The sequence below is a fragment of the Crocuta crocuta genome, unplaced genomic scaffold (assembly GCF_008692635.1).
Source record: "Crocuta crocuta isolate KB4526 unplaced genomic scaffold, BGI_CrCroc_1.0 scaffold61, whole genome shotgun sequence".
In the NCBI taxonomy this organism is placed as follows: domain Eukaryota; kingdom Metazoa; phylum Chordata; class Mammalia; order Carnivora; family Hyaenidae; genus Crocuta; species Crocuta crocuta.
In genome coordinates this window covers 9,715,401-9,739,328 of record NW_027528369.1, presented here as the reverse complement: position 1 = coordinate 9,739,328, position 23,928 = coordinate 9,715,401, and the positions used below count along the sequence as shown (strand labels likewise).

The 23,928-nt window shown below is 52.6% G+C and overlaps 2 protein-coding genes across 4 annotated transcripts in view; one reads left to right on the top strand and one right to left on the bottom strand.

Annotated features, from left to right (window-relative positions):
- The window catches only part of MAP1LC3B (microtubule associated protein 1 light chain 3 beta), an 11,846-nt gene extending 11,573 nt beyond the window's left edge, over positions 1-273 (bottom strand). The window contains exon 1 of the mRNA XM_077754103.1: positions 158-273. Coding sequence (XP_077610229.1) covers positions 158-197 — 40 coding nt within the window. The 5' untranslated portion in view covers positions 198-273. The remainder of the gene's footprint in view (positions 1-157) is intronic.
- A 3,740-nt stretch (positions 274-4,013) lies between these two features.
- Positions 4,014-23,928, top strand: part of FBXO31 (F-box protein 31) — a 42,061-nt gene continuing 22,146 nt past the window's right edge. The window contains exons 1-3 of one of the 3 annotated variants that reach the window (XM_077754096.1): positions 4,014-4,133; positions 14,922-14,993; positions 17,963-18,049. In XM_077754096.1, coding sequence (XP_077610222.1) covers positions 17,995-18,049 — 55 coding nt within the window. In that variant the 5' untranslated portion in view covers positions 4,014-4,133; positions 14,922-14,993; positions 17,963-17,994. Of the gene's footprint in view, positions 4,134-5,486; positions 5,627-14,921; positions 14,994-17,962; positions 18,050-23,928 lie in introns of those variants that run through there. The other 2 variants (XM_077754098.1, XM_077754102.1) reach the window with 2 other exon arrangements.

Below are 23,928 nucleotides of genomic sequence, written 5' to 3'. Positions count from 1 at the left end.
CCCCCTCAGCCCCCGGGCCCCGGCTCCTCTGCCAGCCCCCGGCCCCCGGCCCCGACCCTCCTCCCCCCCGGCCCTCCGTCAGCCCCCGCCGCCGACTCGGGCAGCCCTGGGTCCCCGTCTCGGCCCCTCCGCGGGCCCGGCTCCCCGCCGCACCCACCGAAGGTTCGGCGCTGTTTGAAGGTCTTCTCCGACGGCATGGCGCGGGAGGCGAGGCGGAGGGTCCCAGCTGTTCCGAAAGGCGGCGGCGGCGGAGACTCCGACTGTGGCGACAGCGACTNCGTGCTCCCGCCGCTGCGCCAAGGGCCCGGGGGCTGCGGGTTGCCGGTCCAGATCAGGCACTTTGTGAACGCGCAGGGGCCGCTGAGGTCGCCGGGCGCGTGGCGAGGGGACGCGGGGTGCCCGCGCCCGCAGGACGTGCCCGGGGTGCGGGCCCCACTGCGCTGAGCACCTCGTGCTTTGAACCGCCTCTCCGGGCCTCTTTCGCGTTTAAGTCTGTGGAAGCCTCTCTGGAGTGCGCGTTTGGTAAAGCGACTGCGCTGGGCGACGTACGTTATGGTGCAAACACACCACACGCTAAAATCTGTTCCTCGATGTGGTTTTAATATGGTTGGGATTGCTTTTCTTACAGAAAAGCCGAACGTGGTGCGGACCCTTGTGTAATTATTCCCCAGGACCACGAGGTTACTTGTAGCTTTTCGCTCCCTTCTGCCCCAGGTTTGTTCCCCTTTGTCACAGTCCTTTATCTTGAAAAACCTCTTGAATAAACACCACGTAAACATTCTCTCTGGTTGCCAGAGTCCCAAAGGAAGGCTCCAAGCTCCAAGGGTATTATCTTGGTTGCTTTGTATTTATTCTGTGAAAATTAGGAAAAGAAATCCGGTAAGCGCTTGTTCTGTACCCACCTGGTGCCAAACGCATAATGATCGGGGTTGAAGTCTTAAAAGACAGTGTGGACACTGCTTTCTTTTGATTTTTTTTTTTTAAATATTAAATATTGACTGGGGAGTTGCTTTCTTGGCCTAATTGCTATTTTGTAAGAAATGGACTTTTCGTTCTCTTGCTGGACAACTGATCCAAATGCAAGAGGGGGGAAAATCAATATCTGGCATATGGAGGTGGGGGAAGGGAAGGAGGGTTTCATATTTCCATAGTCCCTTAGGCGTGCATAAAGCTTTACCGAATTACCCCAGGCCTTGAGTTTGCAGCCCCAGGGATAGGCTTCAAGGGCTCAGGTAGTGATGCCACAGAATCACTCTGTGATTTTCAAGTACCGAAGTCGGCGTTTACAGTGACTGCTAAAGTCTTCCCTAACCTTGAATTCCTACTTGCACCTAAATCCACATCTCACTACGTGTGCCTCAGAAAATCCTCTACGACAGTGGGCATGTAAAGGTCTCTCGTAAGCATCATCGTCGTGTAAGAATAGCATATTCATATAATTAGTGTTAAATCAGATCTAAAATTTACTAATTGATTTTAACATGCAGATAATGTAACTTAGTGTAACTTTTGAAAACAAGTGTGCTTGAGCATATGAAAAATCTCACACGCCCTCAGATTGCAGTTTAATTAGTAATAGTTTGATGTGAACAATTTTCAGTGGTAAATTAATGTTCATGAATTATATCAAGCTAATTAATATAAGCACAGTACGATTTATTTTTAAAAGGATAATATATTACCATTCCTTAAAATAACCCATATAAAGTGGAAAAGCAAGAACACATCTTTCATTTAAATTTATTCAATGCTTTCTCCAGGAATCTCATGGCGCTTTTAAATTATTGACTAGTATTCCAGCAAGCCAGATGGTGTCAGTTTTAAATAACTCGGACTCTATTCTTCTGTGACATGAAATGACCATAATTGTGGAGGAAATAAGGTCACTGCTAAAAATTGAACATGATACCCTCCCTCCCCGCATTAGTGATGTAATGTGGCTGTAAATCATGCTGTCCGACTGTTTCTAAGAATCTGTTAAATGAGGCCCGAAACGTTAACCTGCAGGGCAGGAGACATTATTTTTGCCACACACAACATGGAGGAGGAGTCACACCAAGAGGTTGTTCAGCACCTCAGGGCGCCCTGGCCTGTCCCACCTCTCCTCTTTCTGATTGGAAGAGATCTTCCAGCCTGGAGGATGTCTGGCCACTCATTGGCCAGTTGTGCTATCATTCCCTGTGTCATCTCTGCTCTTTAGACCAAGTAAACAAACAAGTATTGCTCAAGAGAAGCCCAGGAGCTATTCTCAGAAAGGATTTAGTCAGGAGGATTTTGAAGTTGACCCTCAATGGATAGAGGTGTTTAGGAGTGTCCTCGCTGGCTCCCGGGAGCTGCTGTCAGCAGCCGCGAGAGACACCGTGTGCCACCGTGCCTCCTCTCCCAGGGAAGCTGTCTCTGAGAGACAACCTCAGAAATCAGCGAGCGAGTGCATGCAGGAAAGCCAGCACAGATCACTCACATGACCTAACATTATTTCTGAAAGGAGCACGAACAGCTGATTCGGTGTTCCACAGGTTCTTTGTTTGCTTATAAGCAAATTCGGAAGGATCTGTGATTCCAGCTTTTGCCCATTTATGGGACTGTTAAGGGAGGCATCCGTTGAGTGTCTATGGGCCCTCTTATTTTCAACTGTGAACCTTTGTTTGGCCTTTGAGTGTCTCCCCTTCTTTCCATTACTTTGACTTATTCTTCCGAGCAACGGGGTAAGATTCCATTTTCACATCTGGATTGTGAGAACCAGCAGGGGTAAAAAAGGTAACAGTTTATTTAGGTCCAAGAAATACTACTTTCTGGGACAACCATTTTTTTAATGTTTACTTATTTTTGAGAGAGAGACACACACATACACACACAGAGTGCGACCAGGGGAGGGGCAGAGAGAGATGGAGACACAGAATCCGAAAGCAGGCTCCAGGCTCTGAGCTGTCAGCACAGAGCTAAATGTGGGGCTCGAATTTTGGAACGGTGGTATCATGACCTGAGCCTCTCGAATTTTGGAACGGTGGTATCATGACCTGAGCCTGACTGAGCCACCCAGGCACTCCCTGGGGCAACTGATAAAAAATAATCCTTCTCGGTAATCTACTTATCTCCTTAGATGTTACCAGTTCTCTAGAACAAAGAGTTCGTTATTATAGTCTCATCCTAGTGTTAAAGCAAATGATCTCTTTCATCTAGTTTTTTTGTTTTGTTTTGTTTTGATATGAACATATCCCCCTTACTGTTCTTTGTATGGGATACATTTCTGTATAAGGGTCAATGAAAGTGTTCAGGACACACAAAACTTTTTGGGTTTAATGTGTAATAGTTATCTGCTACCCATAGCCTTTCCCCTTGGGCTCCTTTCTGCCAACAGGGGCCACCAGAGCTCCCACAGCCAAATGTTTCTTTCTATTCTGGTTAGCACCAATTCAATCCTTGCACATGTTGGGGTGGCTTATCATATGCAACGTTCTGTTAGTCTTGCCCTCAAGAATACACAGATATAGCTAGGTCTTCCTAACTGTCTGGTTATCCAATCCACACTATAAACAGAATAGTTTCACCGTTCTTCTAAAGATGGAAATTTAACAAAATTATTTTGTACATTAATACAACTCTAGACTCCTCCAAGAGAAAATTGCCAAGGGGGGAGATAGATTTAGGAAAAAAACTTCACTAAAATTTAACAGTGGCAAAGATTATGCTTTAGAAGCTATAGATCCACACTGAACATAGCACAGAGGCTAGTCAGGCATTCTGCAAAAGTTTATCACTTATTTCCACTTGCTGAAATACTTCGTAGCTTGGATACAATGCTGATCCACCAGGCTTCTCTAAATCTGTGTGGTTCATGTTATTCAGTTTTTAGTCTTATAGCTGGGTTTTTTTTTTATTCAAGAAACATTTAGTCAGTAAACATTCATTGACTACATGATGACGTGTGTTGGCGTATCTATCACGTGACAAGGGCTACATCTAGGGAGATTGGTACAAAGGAAGCAAGTGTTTATGACAAAACAATGTGATGGGCTTCTTCCTAGGAGATGCTATTTGGGGACAAGGAGGAAGGGGCTCTTTAATGGCACAGAGGTGATTGGTCTTGCTGGCAGAGGAGAGGCTTGAGCCACGTCAGAGATGTAACTAGGCTGGTGAGTTTTGGATTGTCAGAGGGCGCCCCTGAGAGATGGGTGTGGGCACAGGCCCTGTGGCCAGACTGGGATTTACACGTGGAGTGGTAAGGAATCATTGGGACCATTAAATACCTTTACGTAGGTGTGCGCCACAGCAGCAAGTTGGCTTTGGCTTATGTGTTACTATTGCAAAGAATAGTGTTGTGATACGAGTGTGGAGACTGGTCTGAAAAACAGTCTAGATGCAGAGAGGCCAGTTGGGTGTTGTTTCTCAGTGGCGCTCACCTGAGCTGGTCAAGGTTTGAACTATGACGTACTGTGTTGTTATTTTTGTTAGAAGATGCACTTCCCCTATTATCAGATTCCACGGACCAGGGGAGGCAGCCCTCTTTCTGGCCTAAGACCTCTCTACAGAGGCGATAGTGAACAGTCAGGAATTGTGGGAACTGTGGTCATTAGTTTTCTATCTGATTAGCAAGACCTCAGCCTCCGGCAGAAACACTGGGGTGGCCAGGGAATTCCTGGCTTCGCTTTATACCCAGGGCAGTTCCTGCAGGGTTTAAGGCTTTGTTGTAGAGAGGTTCCTGTAACCACATCCACACCCCCTGGGGCCTGACTCTGGAAACGACTAATAACTAGTTTCTTGTTGTGAGCTATTTAAGGTAAGCCACTGTCACGGGAAGGCTATGCATAGTCTCCCCAGTTGGGCTCCGCCTTCTAGAACACACGTGCCCTGGAGCACAGTAAACAAGGTAACTAAGGGCGGAACCACAAGACCAGTTTGGACAGCGCCGGAGTTGGTGTTTTGATTCATCAGTTAGCATGATTTCTCCTTTCATTGCAATGAGGGAAGAAATGAGTGAATGTCAATTTTTAGATAGGAGAAAGGAGGCTGATTGGCACAATCGTGGTTCTGTTTGGCTTCCGTGGGCAGTTTGGGGCGCTAGACAAGTTTGCTCAGATCGCCCCCACCCCCACCTAATCAGGCCCCAGGCGGTCCTGGGTGCTGCCTGGGGTAGTCCTTGCAGCCGTGGCGGTGTGTGCCGTGGAGGCTCTGGGGAGGTCCCTGTGGCCGTGCACGGCGGGGTCCTCAGGGCCGTCTTGGGGGGGTGGTTCTCAGGGGTCCGAGGAACCTCCTCCGGGGGACCTCGGGCCGCCCTGGAGCGCTGCGCGGAGGAGAACCTCCCGGGGACCTCGAGCCGTNCCCGCCGGCATCTCACCGCGCCGCCACCCCTGTTAGCGCAGTGGGGCGGCGTGAGCCCGTACTCTGGAGATGGCGAGTTGGGCCCTTGCGCACGTCCTCCGTCGGGAAGCGGCTGCCGTCGCCCGATTTTAATGGCATTCTTCTCCCGTGCCCGGCTGGGNCTCCCTGCTGGAGCTGCCGCCGGAGCTGCTGGTGGAGATCTTCGCCTCGCTGCCCGGCACCGACCTGCCCAGCCTGGCCCAGGTCTGCACCAAGTTCCGGCGCATCCTGCACACCGACACCATCTGGAGAAGACGCTGCCGGGAGGGTGAGCGCGCGCGGGCGGGGGTCCCGGCNGGGCCCCAGAGCCGCGCTCTGCCCGCCCTGGGGGCTCTGAGCGGGGGTGGAGGGGTCTCCTGCCTCGGGGACAGGACGGTGACTGTCTCGGGGTTGGGGCTGGGTTCAGGCCGGGGAGTAAGCTGACGCCTGAGGGCCGAGTCCTCGGTCCCCAGGCCTGGGGGGCGGAGCTGGGCAGGGCGGAGGGGGTGAAGTCGGACTGTTGGGGGAGTGGGAAGGGTCTCCTGAGGGCCGAGTCCGTGGAGGGACAGGTGGGGCCGGGCGCGCGGGAGAGGGGTGAGCTGCCTCCTGGATGCTGCTGGCAGTGGCGACGGTGGCGAATAGTTAGTTTTGTAACAGATCCCAGGAGGAAGGGTTTACTTCATCTAGAATTCCAAGCTTTCTACGTTTAACCGTTGACAAACCCCAGATGTTCAGGGAGGTGTCATGTTTTGGTAAAAAGGATAGATAAGAAAAAAAAAAAATCCAAACAACGCAGAACGGCAGAAGGAGGAAAGTAGAAATCATCAGAGATCTTGGCCACTGTTAAAATTTTGGAAAACGTCTCCGTATGCACATGTAGAGCCCTGTACGCATTTTGACTTAGGCGGGATGGTACCACGTATGTTCTAGAGACGGTTCAGTACAGAAGCAGCTTGGTGGCCTTCCTCGGCGTGCGTATGCCACCGATTAGTTAGTCCCTTACTGGTGACTTCTGAGTTTGCGGTGTTTCCTTGTCATGAACAGTGCTTGTCGGGGCTGCTTTTGTGCACTTCTGTGGAAATTTATATTTCCATGTGTCTTTTAGGATTTCTGGAATTATCTTCAGGTGCACGACCTCGCAGCGGGGTTGGGGGTGGTAGGGTGTGCTCACTGACAGCACTTAGACACCCACTGCTTAGCGGTTGGAATTGGTGTCCTCAGAGACCGTGCATGAGAAGACCCCTTTCCCCAGATCCTCCCCTCAAGGGGGTCAGTCAGTCATATCTCTGCAGTAAAGCTCAGTGGTTGGGGCTTCGGATTTTTAGTCAGCGGTCCAGGCTCTATTTATATGCTCTGAGAACTTGGACTTGATGCTTCGCCTTCCCAAGTATTTCGGAACTGCTGCTCCCATAGGGTCACGTTGAGGGTTAAATGAGAGCATGCATATGAAACTCTCACCCCCTACATGGTTACCTGTTATGGGACTTCTTGGCCATTGTATTTCGTCTCTTGTGATTCCTTACTTGTGTGTTTTTATTTTTATCTCTTAGTCTAATTTTTTAAGAACTCTCCAAATATTAGCAGTATTCACCTTTGGTCTTTTATGTGGCAGGTGCGTTTCTTTTGACATTTTGAAGTAGAGGCAAATAAAGTTCCAAATTCTCTTTCTCTCTGAACTCTACGTTTCATTTGTTGTGCTTTTTGTACACCTGTAAGACCCAGATTGGCCACAGCTCTTCCATTGTGCTTTGAGAAGTTGTCCATTGGTCAGCCAAACCAGTGTGCTGCTTTCCGCTGGGTTTGTCTCTGGGGAATTTTAATGCGGCTACCTCGGCTCTAGAAACAGGGAGTGGCGAAGACGTCTGTAATTAAAAGCTCAGAGGGTATGCCGCAGAGTAAAACTCACTGGGGATAAGAGTTCAGATTGAATTGCTGAAGTTGCTGATGGGAAATGTAGTAAGTCCTGATGCAGGTGGAGAAGGAAGTTGGGACAGACACAGGAGGGGTATGCAGCCCTTCCCTGCTGGGGCCCTTCTCACTTCAGCTTCCCTGGGACAGCCGACCACGTTAGAAGCAAGTCTACCTGGGTTCAGCGAGGATCAGCGAGGCTAACGGGGAAAATTCTCATTTTGAGAAATTAAAAAAAAAAAGAAAAAATGGTAAAACAGGCATATTCCTAGTCATCCCTAATAAATGTTAATTCTTTTGTTATATTTGCTCTTGATGCCTTTACCTTTTTTTGTTTGTTTGTTTTGTTTTGATTTTTTAAGTGTTTATTTAGTTTTTTTGAGAGAGAGCAGGGGAAGGGCAGAAAGAGAGAGGGAGACAGAATCCCAAGCAGGCTCTGCACCATCAGCGCAGAGGCCGACTCGGATTTTGCTCAGGAACTGAGCCAAAACCAAGAGTCAGATGATCAACCCGATGGATTGAGCCACCCAGGCGCCCCTCCTCGACCTTTTTTTTAAAGAAAACATCTCAGTGGATACTCAGTCACTTCTGATCAGCACTGCCCTTCCTACTCCAAGGAGCAACCACTGTCATAGGCTTAATTTACTAGTGTATGCTAGGACGTATATACCTGTATATAGGGTACACTAGGACATTGTCCCCAAACATGACATTTTGTGGAGGTTTAGTTTTTAGAAATATATCACAGTATAAATATCCTGCATCTGTTTTTCCCCCCTTGTGAACTTATGTTTTTAAGTTCTTTTCATGTGAATACATTTAATTCTGGTTCACTCTTTATTTATTTATTTAAAAAAATTTTAATGTTTTATTTATTTCTGAGAGAGAGAGAGGGAGACACAGAATCGGAAGCAGACTCCAGGCTCTGAGCTAGCTGTCAGCACAGAGCCAGATGAGGGGCTCGAACCCACGAACCGTGAAATCATGACCTGAGCCGAAGTCGGAGGCTTAACCGAATGAGCCACCCAGGCACCCCTGGTTCACTCTTTTTAAATGCTATGTAGTGGTTCATAATTCAGAGAGACCACACTTTGCTCCTTCTCTTATTTTTATTTCTTATATGTAGCATACGGTGAATAATCTTTATGTTTCCTTGAATGCAGATAAAATATGTGCAGAAGTAGTGCGATTTGCACTTTTACTAGGTACTGCTGGGTTATTTATGGGCGTGATTTTAGCTGCTTATACACCTGTCACTAGAGCATGAACAGGTAAGTCACAAAAAATGAAATACAAGTGTTCAGTAGGCATCATCACAAAGTTACCGTCATTTCTGGTCCAGCTATTTTAAGTTATCCCATTTAATTCAATATCTGCTAAATTCTTTCTCATCTGAACGATCTTGTTTCTTTCTTTTTTTTTTTTTTTTTAAGTTTATTTTGATGGAGAGTGTATGAGCTGGTGAGGGGCAGAGAGAGTGAGCGAGAGAGAGAGGAGAGAAGAGAATCCCAAGCAGGCTCTGTGCTGTCAGTGCAGAGCCCTATGTGGGGTTCAGTCTCAACTGTAAGATCATGACCTGAGCCAAGATCAAGAGTTGGGTGCTTAACTTACTGAGCCACCCAGACACCCCTGAACAATAACTTTTTAATTATTTTAATTTGCATGTGCCTGATAACTAGTAGGGATGCACATTTAAAAAATATAATTATTGGCAATTTGGATTTTTCCTATTCTTTTTGCCAGTTTTTTCTTCCATTATTTTTCTTACTGATTTGTAGGTTTTATTTGTTTAATCTGGATGGATTTCAGTTTGCTATATTGTAGAACATTTTCTTGTAGTCTATAGCCATTTACAGTTTAATTTCATATATAAGGACTTTTGTGAAAGATGCCGTGTTAATCAGATTTGTGAAGTTTGGATTTAAGTAATGATTTTCATCCCGGGGTCATGAAGATGGTCAGCAGTTGGGTCTTCTGTTCCAGTAGTTCATTCTGGGAGCTTTAACTGTAAGCTCCTTTATGTCAAACACTGGGCGATTGGCAATCCTATGTGGTAGTCCTTGTTGTATCATAGAGATAGTCTAATTGTGACTGCAGTCTGTATACACATCTGAGTAGTCATGTATGACACAGGTCTGATTTCACTTCTCTTAGCTCCCAACGTTCATCTTCCCGAACTAGACATTTGGTTAAGGTGAGTGCTCATAAGGCCAAAGCCCCAAGTCTGGGTAAAATCCAGAGTACTCCCAGCCTTGCTCATGTGGAGGTGGGCTCTCAGTCTGGTTGAGGAGGTGAATGGAACCTCCAGGTCTGGTCCAGCCCTGACAGGGGTATAATGGTGGCTCTAGATTTTAGTGTTCTTGGGAGGGTGAGACTAATTAGTGAATTTGCATGTTTACATGTTTGCTTTCTGTCTTTTGATAGTTGGATTTGCCAGAATAGAAAACAACCCACAAAAATGGGAGTGGGAAAGAGGATACCCTACACCTGGGTGTTCTTGCTTCATGGAATTTGGGACCATGATTGACTTTCGGGGTGCAGACAGTGCGAGCATGTTTGACATGATAGGCTGATTTTGCAGGGGGAGGGGTGGGGGGGTTACACTGGGAACTTAAAATGAGGTAGCTCTCTGTAATGTTGGGTGAGGAGCTCACCAGTTCATAGCTTCCTGGCGGTAAATCAGTTACTCGTATAGAACTTTGGCTTTTCTAGTCTGCTGCTAGACTTATTGGAGCCATTGGATCAAATATTTTCTGGTGATACTTCTCTGGGCGGGTGAAGAAGGTCGGTATGGAGAAGCCAAGTCTGAGCTCTGGATTTTGGGGTATGCACGTAACAACTGGCTGGTGTGTACCCTTTTACAGGAAACACACCAAGCGCAGCCTCCGTGGCGGCCGCAGGCCCGGGCAAGGGTAAACACTTTTTGATGCATCACTCCTTTGGCTGCAGGCCTCCTGCAGTCACTTACGTGTGGGGCTATAAATAAGTCCTCATTTCTCGGAGTTCTGAGGGCGAAGCCAAGTGCGTTATTTTGCCTTTGACCCTGATGTTGCTTTTCTTGGTGAATACTTCACCAGTTGGTCAATTTAGAAGTCCGCATTCAGACCATAGTTCTAAATCAGAATAGTCAAATAATAACAAAAGACCAATTCAGGAACCAAGAAGATGCTCATACGTGTGTTTTCCCCTCCCACACTGAACTTTAAATATTCAGCCACAAGGATTTCATATTATTCAGCTCAGTACCTGCTGGTGTCAGGTTTTGAACTTATGATACATCATTTGCCCATTTCTTCCCTTGATGGTAAGTTTTACACAGAATTATATTTGGGCAGTACTTTGGTCTGTTGTAAGCCTAAAGGGGGTTTAAATTCTATCATAATTAGAAATAATCCTTTTTCAGTAACGTATGATCTTTACGATAGAAATAAGGAATTAAAAACCAATATTTAATTCTATTTTTGCAAGCAGAAGAAAATGCTATTTTTGTCCTGTCTGATACGCTGATGCAAAATTTGAGCAGTGTGGCTTTTGTTAAATATGGTTAAAATTGGAAGGTCATCTTGGGAAGAGGTGAAACGGGTGAGTTGTTCGTTGTAAGGTTGGCTTCAGGAATACTCGATGATTGCTGTGAAGCAGACCCTTGCTGAGCCTGCTAGTTTGGACGGTGGGACGGGCAGGTCGGCGAGCCGTTCCGGCAACAGAAACACACGTGCCTTAACTGTGAGAAGGGGCAGCCAGCGCCCTCCTGGACAACCAGCAGGATTTCAGAACTGGAGGGAAAACCTTTATCTTTTTTTCCTGCTTTACCAATTGAAAAAAGGACTGTAGTTCCCTCTATTTTTACAAGTTGAATCTCATACGGTGCTTTAGAGAGAAACCTTTCCCTTTCGATCAGCAAAGCAGACCAGGGTAAAGGACAGGGGTGCATCATAGGGCAACATTTTTTAGACTTCCTTTTTCTTAACCTTAAAAAAGTAAGCTAGAAAGGGAACCTGGTACCCAGAAAGCCTCGAATAAAGATTTCCCCCGACCGTATTGAATTGCACAGAGGCTGGTACCTTGCCCAAAGAATTGATCGGTTGTTAGAAGTCCAGGCACTGCCACTTTTACTGGTTCCCTGTGTTGATAAAATGATACGTAATGCATTTGAGGCTCCGTGTTTCTTTCTGGTTGGACAGGGCTTGCAAACACAGGGGTGTCTTTGCGACTTTGCAAAGGAACAAGTGTCCTCTCAAAAACGAAGGCTCTGTCCCCAAGGTGGGCAGGGTTTGGAACTCATGAGTCAGCATCCTTTGCCAGCGATACCATCACTGTCCACCCGGTGGCGATGGAGAGGCCAGTAACCCCCAGTTGGCCAGGCCTGCGTGTGGAGTATTCGCGGAGGAGCAGGGACGCGTCAGAAATACTAGACGAGGTCCGGGGGGCATGACTGCCCAGTCAGGCTCACGGGCTTCTCGCCTGGTCTCATCCATGGGTGGCAGGTCAGGGAGGGAACTCAGTAAGGGTGGGTGTCTGAGGGGACAGATGGACCTTCCCAGGAGTGGGTGTCACTTGGCCAGCAGGTGCCTGTCGTGGGAGCCGGACGGGGTCAGAGTCCTTAGCCCATCGGCACAGAGGCTGTTTATCTTTGCATGGATGGAACTAGTCCGAGAATGAGTCACGTTAGTCATGTAGGCGGGTTCAGCCATCCTGGGAACTGTTTGTGTGGCCTCCCGACTGTTCTGGGTGTTTAATAAGAGACACCTGTGGGCTGTGTCCAGGTTTTGGGTCTTACAGCCTTACCGTCCTAAGATGAACTGGCTGCAGAGTGTTTTTCCAGCTCTGATACGTTATTAAAAAAAGAGAAAGTCATTGCTGCAGTTGCAGTGATACCTCCGTGAAGCAGTGCCCTGGGGAGCGCACAGGGGTCGGGTCAGTGCTGGGCTGTCGGCCAGGTGTCCCAACACCCGGCTTCCGCAGCCGCGTTGGGAAACCTGGGGGCTGGGTCCCCAGCGCCTCTGTCCTGCCCAGTGGAGTCCCCCTCCCACCAGCCAGCTGCAGGCACACTGGGTAGTGTTTCCAGAAGGAAGGCTACGTGGTGCCGGCGAATCCACAGGCCCTGAAGCTATTTTGGGGCAGTTTCCCTTGATGACTTTTGGGAAGGCTTCTGGGACAATCAGAGGCTGTGGCATTGTTCTTAGCCCTCATCCAGAAAAAGATTTTCTATCAGGTGGAAAATCCCAAGCATTTCTCGTAGGGACCGTTAGGTCAGAATAACATTCTGCTTTGGTGGCTTTATTATGGCCTTTAGGGAACATTAAGAAAAACCCACTAAGGATTGCTGTATTGATTAGCACTGCGCCCTAATTTTGCTTTCCTTCCGATGGCTGATGGTGATTTTGTGGATGCTTATCTGCTCGTGAGGCTTCCTGTCCTGTGCGGTGTGAGCAGTGCCGTGTCCTCCCCCAGCGGGCAGGAACGCTGCAGCCCGTGGAGCCATTCAGGAGCACTGTCCCTGTCACGCTAGAGGGTGCGTGAGACTCTCCTGCAAAGACCCTGTCCGGTCACTAGCCTTCAGCAACCTGGGCACAGGGAACTAAGTGCCTGAGGAACAACATCGGTGCCTCACGGAGGCCTGGCCGTGGACTTCCTGCTCTCACGTCTGTGTCCAGTATCTGACTCTTGGCGCCGCGGGCCCCAGTGTCTCGCCTGCAGCCCTGCACATACTGCGGAAGTGTGCAGGTCAAAGAGGACCGCCGCCTCCCCCGCCCGCTGCGGTCACAGCACCCGGCCAGGGGGGCAGTAAGAGACCCCTCGCTGTTCGGTACCCCGTGCACCAGTGGCTGCGGGAACTGGGAAAGCCGGTGTCTATGGAGAGCCAGACGCAGCGGTGACCATTGACGGTGGCGCTCGGGCGGAGCCGCTTGGCCGCGATGGGCATCACAGAGCGGACAGGAAATGGCGAAGGTGGCGTACGTGGAACAGAGCCCTTGTCAGTGACAGTGCGGTAGGCTGGCTGCTCCAGTTTGTTCTGCCGACCGGGTGGCTTGTTAGAGTGTGGGCAAGCTGTGGCCTCTCAGATTCCGTGCAGGTGTGGCTGTGTCCCTGCCCCAGGGTCGCGGAGGACACAGTTCACGACCTGGGCTTCCAGGTTCCCATAGCCCGCATCGTCCTCCAGAATGGGCTCCATGTCCTCTGGCCAGCAGGACACAACATACGCATCTTATTTATTTTTGCTTGATAACGACCAAGGCCGTGATTTTTGTCTTATGAGTCTGACGTCGTGTCTTCGTCAGCACAGGAGAAGGCAGAGGGTGCTGGGTGGGCCTGTCGAAAGGATGTTGCCCAGTAGCTGCCAGGCCCCACGTGGCCTCTCCGTGTTGTGTGCATCTCGAGCTTTACTTCGGGTACCGTTGAGGTCCTACCAGTTCATAGAAGCATTTGGACCAGTATCATCCACTCTGTTGAAAAGACTAGACAGACCTCCCGAGGAACTGGGCCATTGTCAAGAGTGACATGATTGGGGCTGGGGGTGTGTGTGCAGGCAGCACTTTGCCACTACTGGCCACACGGTGTTAGTCCACGTTCTAGACGGCCTGCTAAGACGCCAGGCTCGCCCAGCCTTCATGCGCCTTCCTGTGGTGGGGGTGCCGTGCTGATCCCAGAGGCGGCTGTGCCACGAAGCCCCGACTGGACGCTTGCACCCGCTGTGCGCATCGGAGAGTCCCGTGGTGATGCGTGAGGGCCCGGGCGGGGGCCGTGCTCACCACCACCGGGCGCCCCGTCCGGGCTTCAGTTTCGGGTCCCACAGCACGAGCTCTGCTCCTCTGTGCCGGGCCTCTCTGCGTGTGTTTCCTCCCCGCTGACCTTTCCCTTCCTGCTGCTGTGGTGGTAACAGCCTGCTGGCAGGGTCGGGCACACTGGCGCCTGGCCTGAGCTGTGGTTGGTACCAGGCAGGTGTTGTCATTGTTAGCTTGGCCATCAGGCACTGGATCCGCGGTGATTGGCTCCATACGGTGCTTTCCTTTCACAGCTCTCTGGGACCTGATGGGCTGAGGTTTCAGCTGGGAGGTGCTGGGGTGGGTGACTTGGAAAAGTGGGGCTGTGGTGGGGTGGGGTAGGGAAAGCGGGGAGGAAGCAGGAGGGTGTCCAAGGATCCCTGTCACTGGCTGGGGTCTAGGTGGCCTGGTGCCGAAGGGCCTGGTGTGCGGCTCCTCCTTCCAGGGTCTCGCCGGGACCCCGATCACAGCCCTGTGGCTTTGTGTGAAGGAACCAGTAGTGTGGTGAGCCACAGCAGGGGTTCGGGGGCCTTTGTGGAACCCTGACACCAAGGACCGTCTCATTTCCTTGGGAACATGTTGTTTCCAGACCACCAAGCTTGTGCCACGTCCTGTTCACAAGCTGGGCATTGTCTGCTTTTGGGTTTGTGCCGTTAGGCTTCCAGAGCCCATCGGAATAGACCATGCAGACTGTCGTTTTCGTCAGGTGTGGTCCGAGCACAGAATAAGGGCTTCCCTGGTGAGTGCGGGCACTGACTGTGTGCGCAAGTCCCACCAAACCTCCCAGCCAGGGACAGACTGCGACTTGGCAGACGGGGCCAAGGTTTCGGCGTGCACCTCCTCCCCTCCCCTCCGTCTGTTTCTGTTGTTTTGTGATTTCTCGGCCATGATCTCCAGCAGTGTTTCTTGTTGCAGAGTATGGCGTCTGCGAGAACCTGCGGAAGCTGGACATCACGGGCGTGTCTTGTAGAGATGTCTATGCCAAGCGTAAGTTACCCCGTCACCCCCGGTCACCTTCGCTCCCAAGGCAGACACACAGGGGGCACGCACGCTGGGAACCCAAAAGGATTCGACCCACAGCCCACCGGTCCCTGCTCGGACCCCCTCTCAGGGTCGTAGCTGGCGTGCTGAGGACAGCACTGGTAGCGGCAGCACTAAAAACCGAGGGACTCCTTTCTGTTTCTGGGCATCTCGCCCTTACGTTTCAGCCCATCATGGATAATGGTGTCTGTTATTAGGCGTCAGGGGCCGTTAGCTCTGAGAAATGTGGCTGCACTGGAATCTCTGGGGTGTTTCTAGAAGCGTCCCTTCCTCTGGATCCCGGGCCCGCAGCCTGAGGGGACACGTGGACAACAGCCCCGCCGCGAGGTGTGGCTGCACCCGCAGACTCCCTCGGACTGCACGCCCTCCGGCCCCACCCCTGCCTCTCCCTTCTTGAGCTCCGTCCGCCCTGCCGTCTCCTGCTGCCATGTTGAGCCCCCAGACCCCTATTCCTTGTTCTCCGCTCCCTTGCTTTCCAGCGTTACCAGTGACGCTCCCTGTCTGCGTGCTCAGTGTCCCCCCAGCCCCAGATGTCTTTCCTCAGGGCCCCTTAGCGTGTGAAGGCCTCTCTGTTCACACTGTTGTCGCCCAGGAGCCGAGGATCGGCACCCATCTGCAGGCCCGCCGCCCGGCCGCTGCCCAGGGCTGGGGATCGCAGGGCACAGGGACCATGGTGACCCAGCTCTCTTTGGCCCTAAGTTGACCTGTTCACTGCTCTGAAAAGGACTTTAAGTTTTCATCTCAAAACCATCTTGGTAGAGCTGGGTTTTCCTTCTTTTGAAATGTTCTCCTTCAAAAGAGTAGGCGGACTCCTTCCTAAATGCCTCGCCCGCGAGCTGGGGCTGGGAGCACCTTTGAGGGAGCATCTTTGACTCCAGTGAGAGAAGGAGACGGGCGGCGGAGAGCCAGCGGATGCCCTGGCAGCCCTCCAGGGTCTGGGCCGCGCCGGCTCCTCCCTCTTTCCCCGTCCTTCCTCTGAGCAGCTCTGTCACCCGGGGTCTCTCTCTGGGATGCCCCTCCTGGGGAGTTTGGGGTTGCCATGGAGGGCGGGCTCTGCGGGAGACTCCGAGGGGTTCCGTCCCTCATGTGGCACGTGTTCCGCATGCAGCTTGCCCACGCAGGGTGGGGGAGGGTCCTCCTGTCGGAAGGCAGGAGGTTCCTCATGGGCTCTCCTCTGAGGAGCCAGCGTGCTCGTGACCCGTGCAGCTTGCAGGGGCTCGGCCATGCCCTCCTACCTGCCCTGTGCCTCAGGGGGGCCTCCGCCCTGCCATGCCCAGCACCCCACTTTCCCCCTGCCCTTCACGGGGCCTGGGGCTTCCTCCTCACCCTCCGCCACTGCACCCACATCGGCAGCTGCCCCCTGTGCCCTGTCCTTGGCCCTGGACCCCATGCAAGGCCGGCTGCTCAGGACCCACCAGCTCCCCCTTCCCTGTGTGCTCAGACTTTGCTTTCTGCTCTTGCCTCTGCTCCACGTCCCTCTATCTCTCCAGGGAACATGGATCTGGGGTCCCCAGCGGTCATGTGTCCTGAACACCTGACTCCTTCCTGTCTTCTCTCAGCAGCCAGAGCACTGCTGCTCTGCGTTTTGCAAAGGCCAGATTCCGGAGGCAGAAAGCCAGTTCTGCCCCCTCCCCACGCCCGCCTCCATTCTGTGGGCACACCTGGCCCTGGGTCCACCCTGGTTCCTCGTGGTTGCCCATAGCTGGTATCCTAAGTCCTGCCAAAGCGTGGAATTGGGGGGTTTAGACTCGCTGTCAGCATTGTTGTTGAAGCGGAAGCACACCTCGCACAGCAGTCTCCATGCACGTGTACCCAGAACAGAGGTGTCCCGGCTTTTCTGTACTGTCAGCTGGTTTCTAGGAGCAGCCACTACTTCAGGTTGTTATCATCTGACTGCTTGAGTTCTTTAGGTCGTTTGACAGTATTGTCTGAAAGCAGCTTGAAGGCAGACTTGTACTCAGCAGTGTGAGTATTCAAAATAGCATCTGGAGGCAGGCAGGTGCCTCTGCCCAGCGGGGGTGGGTGCACATGTGGGACTTGAGGCCCCCTCGGAGCTCAGCTCGGCTCTGCTGTCCTGTGGAGCGCAGGTGGGCACGCAGGTGGCCAGCGGACGGTACAGCTGGGGGAAGCCGGGGGTGGGCGAGGGAGAGGGCACTGGGCGAGGTGAAGATGCTCCTGTGTGTCTGGAGTGCTGGGGGTGTGGATAGTCACAGGCGGACATCTGGAGATTTCTTTTCACTGCTGAATCTGGACCCCTTGAAAATGGTTGCAAAATCCAGGGAGCAGTCCATATTCCCTTACTCGGTGTCCTGAAGTGTTGAGTCTGCTCCTGTCAGAGCAGCTTCAGGCTTTGTATTCACGGCACAGGAGCTATGTTCCGGTGAGTTTGCTCTGAAAGCCTTATCCAGGAGGGGATTGCTTAGCATCTGGAATGGGTGCTGGAAGAAAATCAACACGGGTTCCTGGCGTAGACGGTGGAGTCTGCAGCCTCGGTTCAGAAGTGAAAAGGTCCGAGTTAGGAGGCTGGCAAACATGGCCCTTAATCAGAAACAAACAAACGCAGCAAAGGTCAAGGGAAACACCAGGTGTGCACCAGGCAAGGGAGAGTCTCACTGAGCACAAGCTTCCCTAAACGGTCTCCCAAACCGTCCCCCAGCCTCGGGCTTGGCTCTCCCACCTCCGTGCTCCTTTGATCTGTGGTGGCCGAGAGAGGAGGGTCCCGAGCCTGCCGGCCATCAGGAGTTCCTGGTGTGACTCCGTTGGCTGAAGGAAGATTGGTCACCTCCCGAGGTTCTGGGGGCTGAGTGTGATGGGAAGCGTCTCTGCCCGGGCAGGAGAGGGTGTTGCCGTGAGGCCTGTTCATACCGTCGTGAAAGCAGGACCATCTTTACCCTTTCCCTGCTGTGTCTGTTCAGGTATCAACCCTCGCGTGAAGTCGGGACGGTTCATGAAAATTCTTCCCGATTACGAGCACATGGAGTACAGAGATGTTTACACCTGCCGTACGTACCTCCTGCTGGCTCTGGCTTCTGTGTGCGGGCACGGCCGAGGCGCTGCATGGAGAGGGGCCTCTGACTCCGGGCACGAGCGCTGCTTCGGTCTTAGAGCGAGCTGCCCTCCTTGGCTTTTGCTGTTTTCTTGCTGTTCTCCGTGGCTCGGCCACACCTGAGCCGTGGCCCGGGTCAGCTGCACACTCGGGCTGGGATTCCGCGGCAGCTTCGGGGTGTTTGGGTAGTACCAGCAAGTCCACTCTGTTGATGCACGTTTTAACATCTGTTGTTTATCGAGGCTGAGGAGACAGGACAGGCTTCTGGTCCAAAAGTGAATGGAAACGGTTTGCTTCGAGACTTTATCAGTCACGGTGTAAGGGCACATGTGACCTAAGAAAACTTTTATGATGTACCTACATTGGACAGAAGTGTGTAGAAACAGTTGCTTATTTAGAATCTGATTCCTGTCTTGATTGGCATCACTCAAGTCTGGAAATTTCCATAAGCCCTATTCCACAGGTGCTGTCTCAGCTCTTTGTGAGGTTGAGGGGAGAATGAAATGAGTGTCTGTTGTCAAGAAGACATTAAACATCCCTGCTCACACTGAAAGGTGTTCCCATGCTCCTGGAAGCACAGGGCGCCACTCCGTCCTGTCACACCCTCCTTCTGAGCCTCCGCGTGCCTGGGGCAGACCTGCTCCGGAGTCTCGTGGGTGCGCAGCGCCTAACAGACCCTGTGGGGGCAGAGGGGCAGAGGTACTTACGGGTCTGCTCGGCAGCCTGTCTGACTGTGGGCATGCAGCTGACGCATGCCCGCCGGTCCCGTGGCGCTTACGGACCATCTAGGGCCTAGTTGGTGTGCCTCGGGGCGCGTGTGAGCTCGTGCTCAGCTCCTGTGACAAGGGGGCTTGTCAGGAGTGTGTATGAGCAGGCGCGAGGGGCTGGGTGGGCCCCAGGGGGCCCGGTGGGTCAGGTCTGAAGCCCGAAGGCATGAATTGTGTTCTGTCTGAACCCTCTTGCCCTCTCGGAAGTTTCCTCTGGAACATTTCGTTGTGCATTGACCCGCCCTCCCGCTTAGCAGTCAGTGGGCGAAGGTAGAACATTGAGCTGTGCTGACAGAACCGCCTGGGCGCCTAGAGCTTCATCACGTCATACGTCTGTCGTGGATCCTTCTGGAACCACAGTCCATCTGGAGCTTATACTATAGGGTTAGGATGGAATTCTGACCCACCACTGGACGTACCTAGAGTGTGTTCTTTTGTCCCCGTGGAGTGTTCTGTGGCTTGTCGGGACACGTCACAGTCCATCTAGGCTTTTCAGCCACAAGGTGTGAGGTACCTCCCCCCCAGCTCGTAGCTGACAGCTGTGTAACAGGCCTGTTCTAATCAGACACCACCCGCCACCGTTGTCTCTGAGGTTTGAGTGTAGTTTAAAAATACACTGGGCGTCATAGAAACTTTGGGCGATCCAGAAAGTGTTGGCTGTAAGCATTGGCTGCGCTTTCCTGGGGACACCCTGACACGGCTAGCGTCTGTTGTCTCCACGGTCTGTTAGAACGTCAGGACAGAAGTTCACATGCGTGGAGGAAGGAAACCAGTTTCAACCCGAATTTGAAGCCTGTATGCCCAGGCCTTCAGTATTGTTTATAGAGGGCAGCTCACGGTGCGAAATTTCTGAGGTTTACCAAACCTTCTGGAAACGTCCACGTGGCACCTGGCTTGTGAGGACCTTGGGGCCTGGCGCTCTTTCTGTCCCCCTTACAGTTCACCCTGTTCCTGGAGCACTTGGGACCGGGTGTTTCCTGGCCTCTTGGAGCGCTCGGGGCTGTGTTCTGTGGCCCGGGCAGGGGTGCGCCAGCCCACCTGGCGGTGCTGACCGTCGAGCTCTGTCAGGCCGCATGTTATCGTTACTGCCTGGTACCCTTGGCAGTCCATGTCTGCGAGGCGTTGGCGGCATCGTGGGGGATGCGTCCAACATTAACGGCGTAGCTGACGCATGTCCCTATGTGTGAATTGATGGGGACCATGTGACCAGAGGACTCAGGGCTGTGAGGCTCCCGCCTGGAGGCCCGGCAGTGCTCCACGGCTCTGGTAGGTATGGGTGGACCGGCCTGCACTGCTCGGGGACGAGGTGCAACCCTCCGTGTAGATGCCACGGTGTTCGGCCGCCCAGGTACACCTGATAGGAAGCCAGGCGGAGTCAGGACCACGCGGGGCTCCTGAGGGAGGGGCGTGGCAGGTGCTCTGAAGGGCAGCAGGGAGGCCGCACCAGGAAGTGCATGTGAGGGAGGAGGCAGCCTGCCCTTCGCCGGCCAGGTTCTCAGAGCCTGACCTTGTTCTGTGCGCCGGCGCGTGTCCTACAGCTTCGCTCGATCCCTTCGTTAGTTCTGGCGGGTTTTGGGTGGGTCTTCGGGGATTTCTGTTGGCAGTGTCACGTCACATGCAGGTAGTGACAGTGTTATGTCTTCCTCTCCAGTTTGGACGCCTGTTCTTTCTTTTTCTCGCCCAATCGCCGCGGCCAGGACTTCCAGGACTGTGTTGAATACAAGCAGCGAGAGCGAGCCTCCCGTTCTTTGTTCCGGGTCTAAGAGGAAGAGTTTCCCTGCTGAGTGTTATGTTAGCGGGGGGTTCTGTGTGGCCTTGATCACGTTGAGGTGTGTTCACTTTATACCCATCTTGTTCAGAGTTTTTTTAATTACCAGTACGTGTTGAATTTTAACAAATACCTTTGTTGAGGTGACATGATTTCCTCTAGTTAACGTGGTGTCACCACATTGATTTGCGGATGTTCAACCGTCTCTGCGTCCCTGGAATAAGTCCCACTTGATTGTGGTGAAAGGTCCTTTTACGTATTGTTGACTGTGATTTGCTAATACTTGGTTGAGGATTTTTGCATTTTGGTTCATCAGGGATATCGGCCTGTAGTTTTCTTGTGTCCTCGTCTGGATTTGGTAGCAGGGTCCTGCTGGCCTTGTGAAATGAGTTTGGGGGCATCTCCTCCTCTGATTTTTGTTTTAATTACCAGAAGCTACCAGCAAGCGGCGGCAGGTACATTAGTTGCGTTTGTGATCTTTTGGAGCAGAGTGACGCCTAGCCCCACTCGCTGCCGAAGCCCCTGTTCTGCAGCGGCACCTGATGGTTCGAGAACAGTTTTATGGCCTGGCTGGTGGAGGGCCGCGGCGGCTGCGCCCGGGCCAGCCAGCTCCCAGCTCACGCTGAGCCGGGAGAGCCAGATCTTCTGGGCCTCGTGTGCCAGGAGTTTCCCGCTGTCTCCTTAAGTGGCCTTCCTGTGGGCCGATGCGGATTAACTGGCACAGACGGACGAGCACTGGGCATTTTCTCCTTAGTGCTTGAGCTGAGCGTCCCTTCACCTCACATTACCTCCCCCGTTTTGGGGGATGGGGGGGTCGTAGAGCTGGGAATGTTTTTCTGAACACAGCCACGCTGACCTTGGGGCCCAGTGGTTGAACAGCCCCCGAGCTGCCTCATTCGGCTGAATACGAATGACTGACAGGCCCGAGTGCTGCCTCGTGGGGCTGGAGCAGCGGCGTTGGTTGTCACGATTGTCTGGAAGGACGTAGTTCTCTCGTGTTGAGGCTTTCCACCCATGAACCGGGGCTGCGGCCTAGTGCCTGTTTCAGGAAAGCACCTGAAGCATCTGCTGGACTCTCGGGTCCCACGCCCACTGCTGTGTCCGTGCCAGGCTCTGTAGCCTGATCCCGTCCACCTCTCCGGACTGGCAGCTAGCGGCTGTTTGGAAGCCCTGGGGAGGGTGATGTGATATGGGGGGGTCTTCTGGGTGAGAAGCCCTGAGGCCTGCTGAGTGCCCTGGGCTGGGATGTCTGGGCTCAGACCCTCCTTCTGCCCACACAGGGTCAGGGTGAGGGCCACGTGGGAACGTGCGGGAAAGTGGGTGAGCCAGCGTCCACTCGTTGTGTGGTGGCTCCGGACCTTAGAACGTGGCTTCCCTCCCGGTGTGGACACCCTGAGCTTCTCTGTGACTCGGAGGGACCCTTTCAGTCTGGGGGACCCTGGCCTCCTTGGGGCTTTCAGGTCACCTCTGTTGGACTCTGTTCTGGTGGCTACACTTGTTTAAGCATATACCGTAGGACACAGACTTTACATTTGCTTTGGGAAATGGCTTGTCCTGCTCAGAGTGAGTGTGTTTGCAGTCGGGCAGAGGGTGGTGGTCTCTTGACCCTCCCTGGGACCATGTTGGGGGCTGTCCCAGGCCCGGTGAGCCAGTGCCGTGTCAGCAAGAGCCACGAGGAGAAGTGATTTTTCTCACACGCACAGAGCTTATGAGGGTGCTACCACTCCAGGTAGACAGCGGGGAGGTGGTGTTTTTATTTCAGAGAGCTGTAGCTTTCGTCTTTTAATTATTTGTTTTTTTTAGAGAGGGAGACAGGGAGGGGGAGGAAGGGGCAGAGGGAGACAGAGAGACTCTCAAGCAAGCCACGTGCTCAGCGCAGAGCCTGATGTAGGGCTCGATCTCATGACACTGATCGTGACCTGAGCTAAAACAAGAATCAGATGCTCGGGGCGCCTGGGGGGCTCAGTCGGTTAAGTGTCTGACTTCGGCTCAGGTCATGATCTCACGGTTCGTGGGTTCAAGCCCCGCGTCGGGCTCTGTGCTGACAGCTCAGAGCCTGGAGCCTGCTTTGGATTCTGTGTCTCCCTCCCTCTCTGACCCTCCCTTGCTCATGCGCGCTCTTTCTCTCTCTCTCTCTGTTTCTCTGTTTCTCAGATATAAGTAGAACATTAAAAAAAATTAAAAAAAGAATCGGATGCTCAACCGACTGAGCCCTCTGATGCCCCCAGAGCTGTAGCTTTTAAAGCAAAAGAGGGGAGTCTCCTTTCAAAGGTGCTAAGAGTCTTGACGCTCTTTGCGCGGTCCAGGAGCCGTGAGGCCACAGGCTGATTCGGAAAGAACAGACTGTTGCCAGCAGTCATGTAGGGGAGGGGGATACAAGAGGAGAGGGTCATGCTGAATGGGCCCATTTATTTTATTCTCCCATATTTGATTACGAAAATTCAGAAATGTACAGAAAGGATCGTAGAGCAAACGGCTGCTTGCCACCACCTGATTCTACAACCGTTTGTGATGCTTTGTTAGCTCACGGCTTCCGTCCACCCATCTCTCCTTCACCCCGGCTGATTGATGCCTTTCCGACTAAGTGGCAGATGCCGTAACATGTCACCCCCGAGCCCTTGAGTGTGCACGTCGGTCTGCAGCTCATTTGTTTGTGGGTCCTTGTCCTGCTGATTATTGCTTGTGTGTTAAACACAAAACCTGTCCGGGTGTGGCCATAAACAACCAGGCCGACTTCACTGCGCAGCTTGTAAGCCGACCCAGGAGACGGCGCATGGGATGAATGACCGGTGTCCGGGAGACAGGAAAGGCTCATTTAGAAAACCGTGTTAACAGGCTGGGACCTCAGGTAACAGCGGGTAGCTGCCCGCCAGCCGTCTGCTACTTCCAGGGCTGGGGCTGCTTCTGGCCTCACCCTCCTCTTCCCCTGGACTCCAGGCGCGGTGGGACCTGACAGCTGCCGGCCCGTCTCCAGGTCCCTTCCCGCAGAGCCGTGTGATTGTGCCGTCCGGCCCCTCCCTGGCGCCCCCTGTGCATCAGCCAGGGCTCTCCAGACAGTCAGTTTCTTCATGTGAAGAGATTCGTTGTGAGGAGTTGGATCCCACAATTAGTATAGGTCGAGATCTGCTGTCAGCGAGCTGGAGACCCAGAGGAGCCGAGGGCGTAGCTGAAGTCTGAAATCCGGCAGGCCTGAGACCTTGGGAGAGCCATGTTTCCTTCAAGTCCCAAGTTAGAGAAGATGGATGTCCCAGCTCCGGGGTCAGACAGGCATCCCTTCTGGTGGAAAAGCCTTTTCTTTCT